Here is a 19,521-nt window from a genome sequence, read left to right as displayed (position 1 = left end):
GCCTTGCTGAAGGTGATAAAAAGGTAATTACTAAAAATTAATGGATGGTTGTCACAGCAGAAATGGAAAAGACGACAGTGGGATACTATGCAATAGTGGGACTGGTCGAATACAAATGTACTCACTCCAATCACTTTGCAACATTTCACTCTCTTGCAGAGAGTCAGAGAAGATCGATACCACATTCAGTAAACACGAGGCCGGAGCGAGCAGGCAGTCAGCTTAGCATAGTGTAAACAGCTGGCCTGGCTCTGTCGACAAGTAAAAAAACCCCACATATCAACACGTCTAAATCTCAGTAATAAATTTGTTATGTCTTGTTTTATGTTTACGAGCAGTGAGTTCCTCCAGTCTGCACAGGTTACCTGCATCTGCTCACGGCCAAGAAATAGTCCTGATAGTTTATGATTATTGTTTTTTTTAATTTTGTGCAGCTTAAACAAACAAGATGCAACGTGCAGTTAGTGAACTCTAGAGGTTCTGGTAGTTGGCTGTTGTTACCTTTGGAGAGAAACTGTTTTAACCTTAGGTCCCTCAATAAATACATTCAGTGATTAGGTCTATGAATGTCTAGTGGTAACTAAAATTAATTGTGTCACCAGTTTCACGAGTTAATAGATATCAATGACATTTCACATTTAATACCTCATTTTTTTAGTATGTGCTTGAGCAGCAGCTATGCTGCCAACCAAGCACATTTTATGCACCGTTTACACACTTGAAAAATATTTAAACCTAAAATATTAAAATGTGCAAGTGAGGGCCTGACTCCTTCTGGTTAAACTTATGAAAAAGTCAGCAGTCACCGGAGACAAAGTTTCATCACATGGTGAACTGGCACAGGCTGGACTCTTGCTTTCAATTAGAATGGTTCATCCATGAAGAACACCTCCCCACTCTCTCCCACAGTGTCACACTTTATTTTCCAGGTGCGTTTGATTGACAGCTGCTCAGTTCTCAAACTCTACAAGCTGTGCTCTCTTGCTCACTCGCCTAACAAGAACAGTCTGAGTGCACACACAAGTTTTTTTTTTTTTTTATAAGGGTTATGAACAGGAAACCTTCAAATTAAAAGCTTCTGTGCTGCACTAATTGTTGATGTTTTTCACTTTGTTGTTGGAAGCAGAGAATTTTAACACTGCAATATTGCACTGTGATAGCTTTGTTAACATGAATTATGTTTTTAATCCAGATTATCTTTTTCTGTGTGTGTTTTTGAAAAGAACACAGCCCTTAGTTTGTGTTTTCAAATAACTTATTTGCATGGAAAGGTGCAACTTTTCAAGTAGCCACATTTTACAGATGCATTTAACACCGCTGCTTTCAGCCAACCAACAACTTAATCAGAGCCAGTGCTGTTTTGATGTAATTGGCCTTCAGTCAAAGTAACCCATGTTTGTCTGACTTCCCACAAGAATTGATATTTACCCTGCAGCAATCAAATGGACTTTCAATGGGCTATCACGTTTTCCAAAAATCAAGTTTGGACAAATCTGAAATGACACGCAATTTGTTCGAATGAAATGAATTCGGATGGGCACCCCCTCGCGCTCATATCCTTGTATTTAAATGTTGCATTCTTATCAGTGATGACATTTTTATGAGCTTCTGGAAAGGTGCCTGCTGATGCTGACTGTGCCGAACAGTAGGCAGTCAGACGAGGTTGTACGCTTGACATTGATCCGCTCGTCTGTGGTACCTCCGCTGCCTCACTTGGGTGGCGAGCCAGCAGATGAGCCTGCAGATTTGTTGTTGTGGTAGTGTAAGACAGCTGCTTTGTACGGAGTTGACAAACAGCTTTATCTTTGATCGTGACTTTGCCATCTACGGTGTACACCTCAAAATACTTACACACACACACACTGCTTCTCAGATACTTTGGGGTCGTGATTGTTTGCTCCACACAGGTTTTGCTCGCAGAGTATCCTCCATTTTCGCAGCAAACAAACTCTGCTACCTGACTTTACTGATAGGTCATCGGGCACACCATAGGTCAGGCTGATCATGAGGTTTTAAAGCACCCTCTGGATCACAAGGCAAACTATTTCCAACAGTCTGTTGTGCTTCTAGACTGTAAATTTTGAATTGGAGGAGGTCATTACAGTTCAAATATTAACATTTTTCCCCCACGTTCAAACGAATGTTTGCATTTCGAATAAGAGGTGACAGCCCTACCAGCCAGTCTGGCCGATAACTCTTATTGATTTTTCTGACAGAGACATTTTTGCAGACATTTATCACTTTGCCGTTCATCCATGAGCCTGTGACTGCAGAGTATAGGAAAAATAAATCACCTGACTGTGTGTGTCCTCAGAGATTATCCCCCGCTCAATCCTAATGACCACATTTGAAGGCAGCTACTACCTGCTGTGTGCCCTGGGAGACGGAGCGCTCTTCTACTTTGGTCTGGACCTGCAGACTGGTAGGTTTTTCACACCACCTTCACTCAAACTTCTCAGACTGATAAGGGATTCCAGGCAGGACTATGGCCCCCCCCCTGTCTAAGAACATTGTCATTTTCTGCCCATACTATGTCTGGATGTACAGGTGGAGAAACTTTGCAGCTTGAAGAAACTGATGTTACTAGTTTGATTGAAAGATATTTCAATGATAATTTCATGTAGAGTGAACCTGGGTCATCAGGGGAACTTCCTGAGGGAGGTCGAAACTACCAGGAGTAATTTGCCATAATAGAGATTTTAATCCAAACATGTCATCCTAACCTTTTTCATCACTATTTTGGCGGCAGTGGTAAACAACAGTCTGTTTCTTCTCTTTTCCTTTTGATGGTTTTTACACATGCTATGTGCCACCACATGGGGGGATTAAATTTCACCTAACAGAGGATTTCTCAATCGAGCAAGGATTATAGAAAACACAGCCAAGAAAGCCTCAAACGCTTTCAAAAAGGTTTTCAAGAACACTTGTTTGGTAGTTCTTTCGTGCCTCCAGCCTGAACTATTTTAATGTCAGTGATGGCGGCTCACCTAAAGTTTCCACCAATATCACTGTACTCCTTCAGAATGCAGCATCTAAAGTTCTGACCAGATTAAATAAATTAGGCCATGGTACATTGTAAGGGTACTCCGGCAGTTAACTACAGCGTCATTATTTAGCTTTGCTGGTCAGAAATGGAAGCATCAGATGGTGAGATATATTGATTTTTAGTACATAGCTCAATAATGCTTCAAGTGTTTCAAACTCTAAAGCCCTAGTTTGTGGTGAAGGCTTTCATTTGTAGCCTCTGTGCCCAAGACTATGATTGCACTAAAATTATATCGTCCAGTCAAGATGCCCAAGTGATGTCTTTTCATTAGTAAAAAGTATTTACTCAAAGTAAATTAAGAGCCACAGAAGACCTTACAGAACTGTTTTCACAGGCGGTGTAGTGCTCCCTATGAGTGGCAAATTTACTTAATTATTAAATGGGTGGAATATTCCTCTTTAGCTGCCTGTTTTAACTCAAGCTGACTTTAAATTCCCTGCAAAGATTTGCATCATCTTATTTATCCAGGCTTATCTGGTTGTGTCTTCCAGCAGTTTCTGTTAATTCTTTAATTGTTAATCATATGTTAAATGCAGCTGAGTCCAGTAGGGATTCACCTCTCGAGTACGTTCCTTCCTTATCTTGATTCGTATCTGTCAAATGTTCATTAAAAAATTGTGCCACAATTTCCTCAAAGCCAAAGGTGACATCTTCTAATTTCATGTTTTGTCTGACCAGCAGTCCCAATCATGATCAATTTAATGTCACTAACACATATAAGAAAAGAGGCTTCTGCACAAACAACAAACACTGATCAGAAACCTGGATAATGCTATAATCACGTACGCAGGATTATTAATATAATTGGGTTGCTCTATGTAAACATGTTGTTCTGAATTTGATCAAAAGCAGGGAAAGAATCACAACCAGGATATTCTGTGCATATAAATGTACTCATTAATTTAGCTCTGGTTTGATCAGCTCATAGTCGTAGACTGTGTTAAAATTGAAATTAAAATACGAGAACATCAAAAGCCAATGCCTATGCAAAATATACATACTGCTATTGAGACTGTTAGTTGTGCACAAATTTAAGGAAAAAGCTGAATATATGAGTTGAAGGCAGATGCTTCCATTCAGGGCTCAAAGACTCTCTGAATGACTTGATGATCGTTAAAAAGGAGATGAATATTCTGCACACAAGGACAAATTTTATTCTCTAGAAGCACTCGGCAAGTGGCTTTTTTGACCCAAACAATGATTGGTACACCCACCTTTCAAACCCTGGTTAAATTTCTGTTGCCACCTTATTTCCTTATTTCCTTCCTCCAGGTGCCCTAAGCGAGCGCAAGAAGGTCACCCTCGGCACCCAGCCCACTGTGCTGAGGACCTTCAGGTCCCTGTCCACTTCCAACGTCTTCGCCTGCTCTGACCGACCCACTGTCATCTACTCCTCCAACCACAAGCTGGTCTTCTCCAATGTCAACCTCAAGGAGGTCAACTATATGTGCCCGCTCAACTCAGAGGGCTATCCCGACAGGTCGGCAGCAGAACTTTCCCTGCTCAGGCTTTTTATGACTTCACAGTTTCCTGTGAAGCTGCACTAATCTGTGCTTTGAGGAGTTTATAACCATGCAAACTTCGCTTTCTACTGTTTTGATGTTGTGAATTACAAAATGCAAAGTGGGTGTATTCCTTCTTTTTCATACTTGCTGATACATCTTGGGTTTTTTTTTTTCTTTACAGTCTGGCTCTGGCCAACAACAGCACCCTGACCATCGGTACCATCGATGAGATTCAGAAACTCCACATCCGCACTGTTCCCCTCTATGAGTCTCCCAGGTCAGTCCCCTCGGCTAACAGTGTGTTAAAAGTGAAATGAAGCCACCATCACACCCATCATCTTTACAAATATTGCACGTTCTTCATGTTTGCTGTGACTTTGCCTATTTGCTGTCTCCTGTTGGTTTTGTTTTACATATGTTGAATAATTTGTTTTTATTCCCTCTTTTTGAACTCAAACGTTTAAGTGACAGCCATGACTCAGCGTTGTTAAATAAGTTATTAAAAGGTTGACTGGTACCCAGTCAGAAAACAGAAAGCAGTCTCTCAGGGCACTTTGTTTTCTTCAGCTCACCCCTGTTTGCGCTTTCTGTGTTTACCAGCGTCTTTCCCTTTGCCTTTTCCTCACTCCTTTTGTTTCATTCTCCCTCTTTTTACACCCCACCAGGCGGATCTGTTACCAGGAGGTTTCCCAGTGTTTTGGGGTTCTGTCTAGCAGGGTGGAGATTCAGGATGTGAGTGGGACCACATCTGCTGTACGCCCCAGTGCGAGCACTCAGGTACTATAGCTCCATGTTGTACTCGGATAATAAACACCCAAGGGCTTGTTTGTTTTGCTCTCTTATCTAACCAGGCATACTGACTAAGAACATTATTTATAACTTGAGACTCAGAGCTTGTCAGGACAACGAATACTGTATCTTGTCTTGTTAGTCACCTTGCAGGTCTACGGAACTAGACTTTTTAAACCAGGATTTAAATCTTAAAGCTGTTGATCTTTTAATTTTACAGTCTGAGAATTGTAGTCTTAGCATTAACGAAGCTGTTGCCAGCAGGACATTTCAATTTTCTTTCCTCCCAAAATATTATTTATCATAAAAAGTGTAGTTATATAAAATTCAACAATATATTTTCACATTTTTTGTTTCAGTGCTTCTCCTGAGGTATGCAGGTAGAAAGAGTTCAATGAATTTTTTACATTTTTTTAAGCTGTAGTACTTACTGCAGCTAATTTTACCCATTGCTGGGGTTCAAATCAAGTTCGAATCACATTAAACAAAATGTTTTGTTTGACTTGTTGTCAAGGAACATGGACAATAAGGTTTCAGCTGCCAAAAAAAGAATAACAGGACCAACATTTGAGAGATCCTTACTTGAAGAGCTAATCAAAAAGTAATTTCAGCCTGATTCACAGCCACAGCATGTGTTGTGTCCACTTAACTTGGCTCTATAGCTTCCCCAAAGGGAAAGGTGTGTGCTTTATTTGTGTTTGTATTCACTGCTTCAGCAGCTCTGCTTTGTAAAGACAAAGCCCCTCACACGCGATGACCAGAAAGATGTTTACCTGATTTTAAAGGCTACACATCTGCTGCTACAGATGGTCCAGACTGTGCTGTTGAGCTCTCACGGAAATAGAGAATTGAATTGCTTTATACCTTTTTATTGAGTTTCTCTTTACTTCTCCCGTCCCACCTCATCCGTCCACATCCTTCCAGGCTCTCTCCAGCAGCGTGAGCTCCAGCAAGCTGTTCCCCAGCAGCACCTCTCCCCATGAGACCTCCTTCGGTGAAGAGGTAGAGGTTCACAGTCTACTAGTCGTGGATCAGCACACCTTTGAAGGTGAGACAGCTGGATGTGCATTTCCATTTGATCTCAAAGAGCTGGTACTTCTATATGGAGCTGCTGGTGGTAAAATAAGGTGCTCAGCCTTGAGAATAACCAAGTCAGTGCAGAAAACTCTTTCCACAGCCTGGTCCCAACACTCATTCATCAAACCTTGTGATATCTGATCTTAAAATGGTTGCCTGCTCGTTTTACCAGTCAGGTTTGCGTTGATTTATTTCCATCCTTAATTTATTCTCATGTCTCATTTATTTTTCAGTATGTGATGCTTATATAGGAGCTCCATAAAATATGTTTTTGTTATCAGTCGATATCTAAAACACACACATGCTCTTTATGGAATAACAGAATGATGGAGCGTGTTGGGCGGCAAGCAGATAAGTTCCACAGTGAGGCAAACCGAATGTGGCAGGTTTTTTGCTCCGCTCTGTTTTGCAATGCAGATTTTGCTGCGTCAAGTCTTCCTTTTAACAATCCAGGAGTTACCACACCTGCATAAATTACGGTATGTTATATGTTAATAATATGTAAATAAAGGACTGGTTCAGCACATCAGTGTCCACTGTTGACTCCAGGTTGTCAATGTGCGATCAGATAACTCCCCATTTAGCTGTTGTGAGGTTTTCATTAGTCAGATGTGTTAGGTGCAGATCCTGGTCTGTGTACCATAGTCATAGTCATAGTCTAGGTTTTTCAGTCAACATTGAGCCCCTTACGCTTAAAACCATGCAGATTATTGAAGAGGAAGTGCAGGACACCTATTCATTGTGTCATATTTTATTCAGTTACTGCTACTGTCTGTCAGAAATGTCATCCGCTGTCTCAGTCACACACACCATTTAAATGCCTTGCATTATTCAGCTGCTGTATAGTAAATATCAGCTGTGTCAAATGTGTTTTAATGGATGCATATTTTCCTGCATGTCTCGACGGTAGCGAACATGTGATCCATCTCTTTACCTTATGCCGGGCACGTTTACCACCATAATTTCATCAGTTAACTCTGAGATAAACAATGAGCCAAACCAGTCATAGAAATGGACATCTGCGCTTTAAACTAACAACAACAATAAATAAGTAATGACTCTTTGCCCATGTAATTAGGAAAAAAACACAGTACCGGTAAATACACTGGAAACACCTGTGTCAATATGCTAAGGATGTGAAACATGAATAATTCCAGTGTGTTACATAATCTTAACAGTCTTGCCCAGCATTGTATCTGCCAAGTTAATCAGCAGCCAGACACGCACACGAATTGTAAACAATCCTCCATGTTAGCCATATGTTACTTGGAAGAGAAAACAACGGCATATTGTCAAACTGTTGCCCAGGATGTTTATTTCAAAAGTCCATCACGGTTTGCAGTTCGAGTTCTTGGTTCCACTTTGATTATCTCCCTTATTGTGTATGCACACAGTTCTCCTGTGCAGCGAGGGATTGTTATGAACATTTCAGGTGCACTCACTTTGGTTTTGGCCTCAAAATAATGTAGCTTAGAGTATGGCTACGCTGTTGTCTTCTGTAAAACCTGTCTGTGTATCTGACTGCTCATGTTTTCCTTGTTTTGCGTTTGCCCTGACGGACTTAGATGTACACATGCTTGTGTGTTCCCACACAATAAGACTTCAGTTGTAATAATTCATGAAAAAAGGAAGTAAAATCCTATTAATAGAGCGATGCATTGTCCTGCTCTCACATTCAGTTTCCTAAGGGATTTGTGTTTTGTGTCTCCATCAGTTCTCCATGCCCATCAGTTCCTCCCCAGCGAGTATGCCCTCAGCATGGTTTCATGTCGTCTGGGAAAAGACCCGTCGGTGTATTTTATCGTCGGCACCGCCATGGTGTACCCAGAGGAGGCTGAGCCCAAGCAGGGACGCATCATTGTCTTCCACTACACCGACGGTCAGTAGCCAAGGCTTTTATTTAAACTTTCTCTGTTTTCAGCAGACACGCTTTGAACCCAAAGCGCACTTTCTTGTCTTGTTCCTCAGCCTTGTCCTGTTTGTCCTCTTATCCAACTCTTCATCCTTCACCCTGTTTCATTTTCTCCTCCCCGCCCTGTGTCCTCTTTTTTTTTTTCACTCACGGACACCTTGTCCTACTGTGCTCTCGTTTCCCTCCCCACTTTATCATTTTCTTATCATTTCTTATCTGACTTTGCTCCTCTCACCGCTACTGATTCTCCTCATTTCCTTTCATACGATGTCCCTCTCAAGGTGCATCGCTTGAATTTCATTTATCTTCATGTAGCTTTTCACTCTAGCCTTGTCCTTATTCTGAATGCCTCACCGTGGAGCAGTGCACTGTGGTCAACCACACTAAGATCTTGTAGGTGCTGAGCGTGTAAACACTTTGAATGTTAACTGTGCGCTGACTGACAGACATTGTGCTCCTTTCCTGCAGGTAAGCTGCAGACCGTGGCTGAGAAGGAGGTGAAAGGTGCTGTCTATTCTATGGTGGAGTTCAATGGCAAACTGCTGGCCAGCATTAACAGCACAGTAAGTGGTGCTTGATGGAGTTTTCAGCAAGACATTCAAAGCACTTGCCTTCTTCCTTATTGAACTTCTGTTCATGTGCAGTGTGATCGAAGACCTGAAGAACAATGAAGCTCGAACGTAAATCTTGCCTCAGGATACACTTGTCAGATCATGTTTTTACTGCGGACCTCACTGTCTTAGTTATAGAACTAGTTATAAGACTTGTTAGAACAATTTAATTCTTTCATCTCAAAGTTTTAAAGTTAAAGTTTTCAATACCATTGCCAGAATCTTGGCACAATACAACCTTTTTTTTTAAATAGTTAGTTTGAAGCATACAAACATATTTCTCTACATAACCCTTTTTTCATTTAACAGAAAAATTTCTCAGTTCCTCATTGTTAACCAATACTTTGACTCACTCAGGAGTCAGACAGTTTATTCTTTTATGTTTTTATTTCATGTTTCATTTTCTACGAAACAATCTGGTCCAGACAACCTTCACTATATTTAGTTTAATACTTCACTTTTCTGAGACTGAAATGTTTTTTTTTTTCTCGCCAGCGAGTCAACCTCTGGGTGACTTGTGTGTGTGTCAACTTTCAGCTTTAAGAAGCATGTGATCTGTTTAGGAAGAAAAGAGCCTCCTCACACGTTTTAAAGTCCAGCATCTAAATAGATTTATCCTGTATGGATTTCTGTGTGAAATCACTTGACATACAGTTTGAAAGAAACAGCTTTCCCCCCTACTGTCCTGTAATACTCTGCTCATCCACGCCGAGATAAAGATAGATTAAAAGGATTAAAAGCTTGAAAAGGCAGCTTTATCTTAAGATATCGAGAATCAAATACTGATGGATTGCCATTTTCTGGAGCTCATCACACATTACAATGACTTGCTTCCACCCACCTCCTTTCTTTAACATTTTCTTCATCGCTTCGGGCTTTAAAAAAATATTTTAACCTAAATTACTTATTTCAGAATGGATGCTGGCTACAGCAGCGTTTCATCACAGAAAACATTTATATTTCAACCATCCGTCACAGAATTTCGTGTTTCATTGTGTGTCAGTTTCCTGGAGCAAATTTCTCCTCCTAAACTCAATACTACATCCCAAAGTTAAACGATCATTAAGGACTAATCCATCATGGAAGCGATATCAACTTTCCCCTTTGACAGCAGCGTCAATAAACCATAATACAACATAGTGACACGCTCTAACATTAGTTTCTTTTGAAACGACTTCTTAAGTTATATGTTTTTGTAACTTCATCCAGTGGACACAGCACACTGAGGAATTATTCTCTTTTTTTCTGACATTTTCTTGGCTGTAAATGGTTAATTTCATCACTGTCATTTGTTCATTTAAAAAAAACAAATGTTTGTTTTGTGCAGCACCGTTCATGAAAATATTCTTCCCAAAGTTCTTCATATAAAAGTATTCAAATGAAGAAACAAAGTTCAGTAGAATACGAGAACAAAGAAAAAAATAAAAACAACAAAGCATTTAAAAAAAGAAAATGGTAAGAAAATCCAAGAATAAAAATGTGAAAGTCATATGAAGAAAATATAAAATATAAAAGCTACATTAAATTAAATAAACATTAAGAAGATTGCACTTGCACAAAAACATATAGTTTATTTCTTTTCTTATATATTTATTTAAAACTAGTTTTATTTCTTGTTTTATTTACTTACAATGCAGCTATTTAAACATTGCTGGGCTCTGAACTCTGGCATCAACCAAATTCTTGATAGCATGATGTCAAATGAGCAGCAATTAGATCGGGAGACACTTCCATCTCTCCGTGGCTCACTCAGCCCAAAGCCATTTTTAAAAATTGTCAGACAGTGTAAAACGGTGAGCGTAATTAGCCGTTGACTGCTCATGTAATGTGACAGCTGATAACTCAGACTGTTAATCAGCACTTCACCCTCTCTCTCACTGAGGCACCGCATATCTGGAGCGAAAGCAACGTGATACTAAAATGTTAGCCAGTTCATTAGGTACTGCTGGAGCTAATTGCTGATCCTGTTACCTTTGGCACCTCGTGTGACAAGAAACAATTAGTCACTTTGCCTGTTTGTTTCAGGTCCGCTTGTACGAGTGGACGGCTGAGAAGGAGCTGAGAACAGAGTGCAACCACTACAACAACATCATGGCCCTTTACCTGAAGACCAAAGGAGACTTCATCCTGGTGGGGGACCTGATGAGGTCCGTCCTGCTGCTGGCGTACAAACCTATGGAGGGTAACTTTGAAGAGGTGAGAAGTGAAGAAGATTTTGAGAAAGAAGTAGAAGAACTCTAAAGGGTAAACAAGTTGAGGATTACATGTGGTTGTTTTATGCCGGAAGGATGTATGAAAACACACTTTCAGCCAAAGCTGCTGGTTTCAAGCACCATCAGTGGCTTTTACTTTTTATTTTTTTTTTTAAACATACTTTGGTTGTGTCTGTTTATCCACACTTGTACGGTTTAGCTTCTCTTTGGTGTGTTAATGTTTCTCTCTCCAGCGAGCGCTGAAGCTAACATATACGTACCTCCCAGCATTTTGATGAGCGCAGTGTTCAAATTGATTTTTGGTAGAAAGATGAAGCGATTTGACGTCGAGTCACGCACACTGCTGAACACATGCTGTGGTGTTGTGCTCAGAGTAATAAGTGTAGGAGGCAAAAAGGACTGGAATTAATTGTCATGTCTGTAATGTCAGAACATACTTTAAAGTGACTCAAAATTTTAGATTGAAGGTATAAATCTGTAATAGTTGAAAAGGCTATTTTCAAACACTCCAAATCATTCTTTCCTTGAAGCAGCTACAATCAATATTTTTATATTAACAACTGATCATGCTTGTTCTGACAAACCCACAGAATATTGTCACCCGACTCTGTAATTTGCCTCAGCTCTGTGGGACACAGGAGAATCTCTCAGCTCAGTGTTTTGGTTTTCTAGCCTGCAGCTTTACTGTTTTGGTTCACCCTCACCGATCTCATCAGGCGCAGCATGCAGCTGTTTTCAGCAAATGAGCTCTGAGAATCTGCTGTATGCTACCTGGTCAGCACCAAACTGCAGACAGACACATTTAAGAGACTAGCTGGTGAACCGAGTGGAGCATTTAGCAGCTAAAGATCAGGAGGTTAGCCTCAGGCGTTGGTAGAGACCTAAAACAAAAGAGAGTGAATGTTGGACTTAACTTCATCAGGCGGTCAGAAACCTAACTTCCTAAAATGCTGATGTTAGTAAATAGACAACAGTTAGTAGTAAAATATCAGGTAAAAGATTATTTGGGCCTTTTGGAAAATATATTTATTAATTTCTTGCTGATAGATGAGATGATTTATACCACTCTCACACCAGTGGGGTAAATACAGTATGTAGCTGGAGCCAGTTAGCTTAGCTTAGCACAAAGACAGGAAACAGGGAAGCAGCTATTCCCTCATCAAGGTAAAAGCAATCCACCTCTCTTTAAATCTCACCAGTCAATACATTATATCTTGTGTATATTCCATAACCAAACCATCAGCATGTAACTGAACCAAAAGTTGTGGCAATGTGCTCAACTAAATCTCAGCGAATAAGCACATTTCCTCAAATGTCAAACTAACCTTGAACTGGTAGTTTCTGATCACTGTTGGGCATTTACTCCACTAATTAATGGTCTGAACATGATTTGAGGCAGTAAGTAAGAATGTTTGAGTCTGTACTCTGTTTCTTTTTCTTCACAAAGCTTTCTTTGGCTGAGGGTCCAGCACAGTCTGAGATCATGATGCTCACAGTACACAGTGCAGTCGACCTGCACGGATGGAGCAGATGTTCTTGACATTTCGGGATGTTGTACTCTGGTGTCTTCAAGGGCATTTAAAAAGCCGGCTCTATCTCCACTAACGCTGTCAAAGTAAAGGCTGATAATGCTAGAAAATATAACTTTACCAAAAAATAAAAGTCTGTTGCCCTTGTACTGAAACACACTGACTGTGTGTTTGGATTTCAGGACTTGTTTGCTCATAGATAATGCAGTATTTACTTGGATATGAGAGCCCCCCCCTTGTTTTGGCCCAGCACCTCTACGTTGTTTACCTTTTTATCCATCACATCTCATGTTTTTTTTTTTGGTCAGATTGCTCGTGACTTCAATCCTAATTGGATGAGCGCAGTGGAAATCCTGGATGATGACAACTTTCTGGGGGCGGAGAACGCCTTCAACCTGTTTGTCTGCCAGAAGGACAGGTGAGGAGAACATTGAATCGTACTGCATATAAATGCTGAAGTGCAGTGAGTCTTTTTTTCCCCCCCACATGAATTTCAGCCTTTCACTCTAATCATTGCCGTCCCTCGCGGTGCTCCTCGGTAGCAGGGAAAAGTTTCTAAATCACCTTCAGTGTTTATCCGCTGAAATCAACACAGTGTCATTAGGTGGCTACACTGAGTCCCATGATCCTTTTTAGAGCAGCATCGCTGACACAGATGTGGTGCCACAGCGTTGTCCTTGCATTTGTTCTGGAAATTGTGAGTCATCTCACCACTGAGCCACTGTTAGCTGCTCAGCTGCATTTCTCACTTTAGTCTCTTTATTATTAGACAAGTGCTGATTTTAAGGAAAAGGGAGAAATATGTGGTCTGAAAGTGAGTGTGTTACATTCATGCCACCACTTATTATCCACCTAATACATCAGGTTGGACCACTCAATGCGTTTGACCTTTATTTTTGTATCACATCTCTCTTACTGTTGCTCTCTCCGCTGTTCTTCACCCTTTTATCCATTACCCCGCCATCATTCTCTGACCTTTTCCAATGTCTCTGATATCTCTGTTTGTCTTTTGCTTAATCGATCACTCTTGCCCCCAACTATTTTTTTTTTACTTTGCCTTTCTTTTTTGTTCTTACTTTTTCATTTTCTCTCTCCCCGTCTTGACCCCTCTACCTCCCACATGTTCGTAATCCCTCCCTCTCCTCTCTCCGTATTTGTGCGGTCAGTGCGGCCACCACGGACGAGGAGCGGCAGCACCTGCAGGAGGTGGGGGTATTTCACCTCGGGGAGTTTGTCAATGTCTTCTGCCACGGCTCACTGGTGCTGCAGAACCTGGGCGAGAGCTCTACGCCCACCCAGGGCTCTGTGCTCTTCGGCACCGTTAACGGCATGATTGGTAGGCGCATGGACAATTTCACACACACACACACACACACAAATCTTGCTGTAGACAGCTAACTGAGACGTGAGAGTCATTCAGTCTTCTCATCTAAATGTCAGCAAGAAAGCGAAAAAGTGTATTTCCCAAAATGTCTAACTATTCCTTTAAATTCCTGATATGTTTTTTTTTTACCCTTGGATTTTCTCGTAAAGGGTTTGTTCACCTAACTCACAAAAACAGAATATTTCCTGTTCACCTCTGATAGTATCTAGCCATGTTTTTTTTTCTGAGGTTTTGGGATATCCACAGCTGAGACTTCTGCCTCCAGATTGATTCTGTGAGATGCACAGTATTTAGTTTGTGGAGCTCACAGCTTTGGAAAATGAACAATTCCCAAAGAACAATTTTAACAGCTTTTTTATACTTGTTGGTAAAATCTGTAAAAAATAAATCACATGGAAAAGTTAATATTCAATCAGTAAATCCAGAAACTGAGATTGAAGCTTAACTGCACAGACAGTTCTCAATTGAAGCGTTTCCACTGATGAAAAACAGGGAATGCACATCATTCAGACACAGCTGCAGTTTACCGCATGTGCTCCCACAGCACCGACACACTGCACATTATATCACCTCAACACCCTCTGTGATTCTTTCAAAAGTCTCTGAGGAAAATTTAACAGGAAATGAGAAGCACCATTGTAAATTCCAGTAAAAACTTCCTGCAGTAGCCCGTAAACCCAAATGGGCTGCAGTGTGTAATGAAGAAAAATACCCCTGCTAGTCTTATCGCTCTGCGAGATGGTGTGATATATTGGATGTTTCTGGGAAGAAGCCGCAGAGCTGAATGATTATTCTACCCAAAAAGAAGTGGACAAACTTTTAATCCACTCTTGAAACTCAGACACTGTGTGATGGAATCACACCGATATTAGAGGTGAAACGGATGAGAACATGATGTCTGAGAAAATGTCATCTAATGTCAAATTGTTTTATCCAGACTCAGAGCTTTTTAATGTGTTTTTAAATACTGGTAAAGCCAATACACGTTATGCGAAAATTAAAACTTGCGTGCGTCAAGATAAACACTTGGTGATCCAACTTTTCCTGACAGCTGTTTTTTTTTTTTGTTTGTTTTTTTTGTTTTTTTTTTGATATTTGATATTTTATAGAAAAGAAACAAGTAAATCAATAAATTGAGAAAATCACCAGCAGATTAAGTGATAATGCAAATAGCTGTCCTGCTGTCCTCCAAACTGCTCCTGGCAGTTTGTCCCAAGACTCCAACTCTTTCATGGCTTCATATACAGAGAAACAAGCTCTGCATTACAAATCAGTGTAACTCTTTGCGCTGTCAATTTGAGTGCAGATTATTTCCCCAGAGCATTGGAATAATGCACTCACTGTCACAGAACTTGAGTTTTTAGTTCAGAGAAAAGCGTGTTACCCCCTCAAAGCTCTGTGGCTCTGAGACTTTCTGGGAAATCGCTCACTAAAATAAAACATTTTGGAAAGGTTTTGAATTATTGAGGTACTGGAATCATGCTACTTTACTCCCAGCATACATGCATGAAACTTGCATTAGGAGGATTGCAGTCACACTAATGATCTTTTAATTTATTCATCATAAAGCTTTTGTTAGTTTTGTCATGAATCCAGTGTTTCCCATGTTCTGCCGTGAGGCGCAAATCAGTTTGAATATCACGCCTTAGAAAGTGAACTGATGTGTGTGTGTGTGTGTGTTTATGTGTGTGTTAGGTCTGGTGACCTCCCTGTCCGAGGGCTGGTACAGCCTCCTCCTGGACCTGCAGAACCGCCTTAACAAGGTCATCAAGAGCGTGGGCAAGATTGAGCACAGCTTATATCCTTCTATAGTCACACTTAACACTCGCCCTTTGTGCTTTTCTTGCAGACAATTGGTGCCGTTTTAACGATTTATGAATTATGCATTAAAACCCGAGAAACAGAATTTCAAGAATCAAGTGGAAAATGAAGGTTGATTGTAATGCAGATAGATTGGAGGTGTTTGTACTACGCATGCTTCAGTAAGTTTTTTTTTTTTATTTAAATATACTCCTTTTATTTTACAAGCAAATCTAGTTAAGCTGCAGTTTAAACACCAGTTCTCGACAGTACCTGCTGTATGTTAATTTACTGACTTTACCAGCTTTCTGGTCCTCTGAACTTTTGTTGGCTGTGCCTGAGGTAAAATGTGTGTTATTGTACCTAAAGCGCGACCCTCAGGCTGCGCAGCGGCTTTGTATTGATTTTACTTGACTCCTCTGCACCTGGAGGTCCTTCCACACTGAGCGTAAGACAGAACAGGCCACGGGATTCATCGACGGGGATCTGATTGAGAGTTTCCTGGATCTCGGCCGGGCAAAGATGCAGGAGGTTGTCAGCACTCTGCAGGTAGGAGCTCATGTTCAGCCACTTCAGCACTAATGTAAATGTATGTTGAAACGGATGAAATGTGATTTTTCCTTTTTTTTTTTTTCATAAGAAAAATAACTGGACTCAGTTATTTAAATATTGTGAACACACTGAACTGCTTCATAGTGATACTGAAAAGGCAATAAAGCTAGTTTACTCAACAGCTCTCACTGCCAGCTTGTTGGCACAGCCTGTGGTGACCTGTAATGGGCACAAATACGAAAGTAAGCTTAATAAGAGGGAGACATAAGCTTATTATGAGAGCAGAGGTCCAACGGAAACATCTGGTGAAGAGGCAACGTAATACTCCGTTATCATTTGTGCGTTCGACTTATAGCAGCACTGAACTTTCAGAGACCCTTTAGACAGTTTTTATTAGCTGCTCCTGTGCTGTGTGAGTGGGAACTGGGAATAACTTTCGTGACAGAACAGGTGGCAAAACCACTTTTGGCAGATGAACAAATAATCATATTCTGCTTTGTGCCTCTCTTTACTCTCATTGCATTTAAATAAAAAAAAAAACAAAAAACACAATTTTAGTTCATTCCTGTTTCCCTGTCAAGACCAGATGATTAAAAACAGTCCAAAATATGTGGAGGATTCATTTGCCAGGAATTTCCCTTTTCAAGCCAAAATTCCACTAAAGTTGCCATAAAGTTTTTACAAAAGTTGTGCTTTAAAAGTAAAATACAGCCTGCACCCTTAATCTGTAACATTATTGTCTGGAAATTAGGGTTGCAACTAATGATTATTTTGAAAATTGAGTAATCTGACTGTTGTCTTCAGTAACTAATTAACAGTTTGGTCTATAAAACATCACAAAACAGTAAGAAATTGCCATCTCAGTCTCCTGGAGCTCAAGATGATGCCACCAAATGTCTTATTTTGTTTGAAAATCCAAAGATATTCAGTTTACTGCAGAATCTCACATTTGAGAAAATGGAGCAGTCTAATGTTTGACATTTTTGCATAAAAAATGACTTCAGCTATTAACTAAAAGAGTTGCCGGTTAATTAAATCTGTTGATTGGCTGTATGATTAAGTGACTAATCTTTGCAGCTTCACTGAAAAGCCGTAGCTCAAACCTTTAAACCGCATTTAAAAAAGGCCTGGTGTATGGCAGAAAAAGCTAAGAACAACTAAATGATAACATCATATTGAAATCATATTGAAATGCAGAATAGAATAGAATAGAATGTCTTTTATAGAAGAAAACTGTTTACAAGGATACACTGATAAAATGCAGTCATTTTAAAAAAACATGGGAAAGAATGTGTGCAGTCGATCAGTATAGGCAAGATAAAAGATTCCCGCGAGCTTATAAAATCACAATACGTCAAAAATTCATATTCACACATAACACTGAAGTGATGTGCTCTTGAAACGTGCTTGTCTCTCCACACACGAGCCTGTTTCTTTGTTCATCTAACGTGACACAAGTGGCACTGGTGGGGTTTTTGTCTCAGTGGCGGCGGCTCATTGTTTGGCGTCGTTCGATTTCAGATCGATGACGGCAGCGGCATGAAGCGTGAAGCCACAGTGGACGAGGTCATTAAGATTGTGGAGGAGCTGACGAGGATTCACTAACCTCACCGCCACCCGGACGCCCGCTGACTGAGAGTCCCGAGGAGGAACGATGGGCAAAAACGGCGAGGAAGGGAACGGTTTGGGTTTTGCAGATTTGTAAATAATTATAAATAAACAGTCTGTGCATGTTCGTCCTTCAGACTTCAATGATTTGTCAACTGTTGAGACCCTGAAGGTGCTAGACGATGAGTGTAGCACTCCTCATTTAGACAAGAGTCTCTAGGCGAAGTGCGTAGCATCCTGTTTGGACAACAAAAAGACCAAAGTAAAGATATTGGTCTGAGTGTGGTTGAGTTTGTGTGCGCATGTGTGATTGCGTCTGCGTGGAATAATGTGTGACTATAAATAGAAAAAACCCAGAGATTTTCCTCAGCATAAACATTCTCTGGGATATCTGTGACAGTAACCTGCAGGCTGAAGTTTAGCAGATCCTCCGCACCCCACAGTTTGAATCTGACAGATTTACACTTTTCAAGTTTATTGTTGAAGTCTGGAGTTAAACACGCTGTATGAGAAACACAATGAGGAAAATGATAGATTTATAGCTATTTTGTCTTTGTGACGTTTTCTTTGTTTATTCTAATAAACTTTGCTTTAGTACTGTTAATAGCTTTGTTTCAGTTTCTCTATTCCAGCCTTTACTATCCTCAAATTCAGGCTCTTTTGCTGTTATTACAATTAAAATCTGCATATTTTACCTTTTAGTGACATTTTATGCACCGAAGGCTAAATCAAGAAAATAACTGACAGATTATTTGATAACAAAAATAATTACTTGCAGCCCGAGTTAAATGTAAAGCTTTTCTAATTCAGGCCGATCTGTTTGCGTTCAGACTGCAAATTTGAGTCATTTTCAGTTTCTATATACACCAGTCAGCCACAGTATTAAAACCACCTGCCTAATATTGTGTAGGTCCCCCTCATGCCACCAAAACATCTCTGACCCATTGAGGCATGGACACCACGAGACCTCTGAAGGTGTCCTGTGGTATCTGGCACTGGATCCTGTAAGTTGCGAGGTGGGGCCTCCATGGATCGGACTTGTTTTTCCACCCCATCCCACAGATGCTCGATTGCATTGAGACTTGGGGGATTTGGAGGACAAGTCAACAAGTAACTCATCGCAATTTGGCTCTTTTCGAACTTGCTCAGATCCTCATGTTTGCCCATTTTCACACATCAACTTCAAGAACTGACTGTTCACCTGCGGACTAATATATCCCACCCCCCTTGACCCCCCCTTGTCATTGTTACGAGATAATCAACATTATTCACTTCACCTGTCAGTGGTTTTAATGTTGTGACTGAACGGTGTGTAGATGTTTCAGTGTGCAATCCACGATCACGGTTGTTGACCTTGTTTATCACATTAAATCAACACCTTGGGTCTGGCTTACACTTAATGCAGCCTTGCTACCCATAGCCAATGCAGCCATAACAAATTTTAGGCACCCGAACAAGAAAAACTGAATGAAAAAAAAAAAAGATCTAAATCTCT

At 40.5% G+C, this 19,521-nt stretch overlaps 1 protein-coding gene across 1 annotated transcript in view; it reads left to right on the top strand.

The window, feature by feature from the left end:
* ddb1 (damage-specific DNA binding protein 1) overlaps nt 1-18,628 on the top strand; it is a 36,590-nt gene extending 17,962 nt beyond the window's left edge. Inside the window, exons 15-27 of the mRNA XM_041040242.1 lie at nt 2,315-2,422; nt 4,319-4,526; nt 4,733-4,828; nt 5,217-5,328; nt 6,265-6,388; nt 8,132-8,296; nt 8,798-8,892; nt 10,966-11,136; nt 12,991-13,100; nt 13,849-14,018; nt 15,762-15,864; nt 16,292-16,415; nt 17,940-18,628. Coding sequence (XP_040896176.1) covers nt 2,315-2,422; nt 4,319-4,526; nt 4,733-4,828; nt 5,217-5,328; nt 6,265-6,388; nt 8,132-8,296; nt 8,798-8,892; nt 10,966-11,136; nt 12,991-13,100; nt 13,849-14,018; nt 15,762-15,864; nt 16,292-16,415; nt 17,940-18,023 — 1,670 coding nt within the window. The 3' untranslated portion in view covers nt 18,024-18,628. The remainder of the gene's footprint in view (nt 1-2,314; nt 2,423-4,318; nt 4,527-4,732; nt 4,829-5,216; nt 5,329-6,264; nt 6,389-8,131; nt 8,297-8,797; nt 8,893-10,965; nt 11,137-12,990; nt 13,101-13,848; nt 14,019-15,761; nt 15,865-16,291; nt 16,416-17,939) is intronic.
* Nucleotides 18,629-19,521: the final 893 nt, after the last annotated feature.

The sequence above is a fragment of the Toxotes jaculatrix genome, chromosome 1 (assembly GCF_017976425.1).
Source record: "Toxotes jaculatrix isolate fToxJac2 chromosome 1, fToxJac2.pri, whole genome shotgun sequence".
NCBI lineage: Eukaryota > Metazoa > Chordata > Actinopteri > Toxotidae > Toxotes > Toxotes jaculatrix.
The sequence above is the reverse complement of the archived record's forward strand: the minus strand, read 5'-3'. Positions and strand labels throughout refer to the sequence as shown.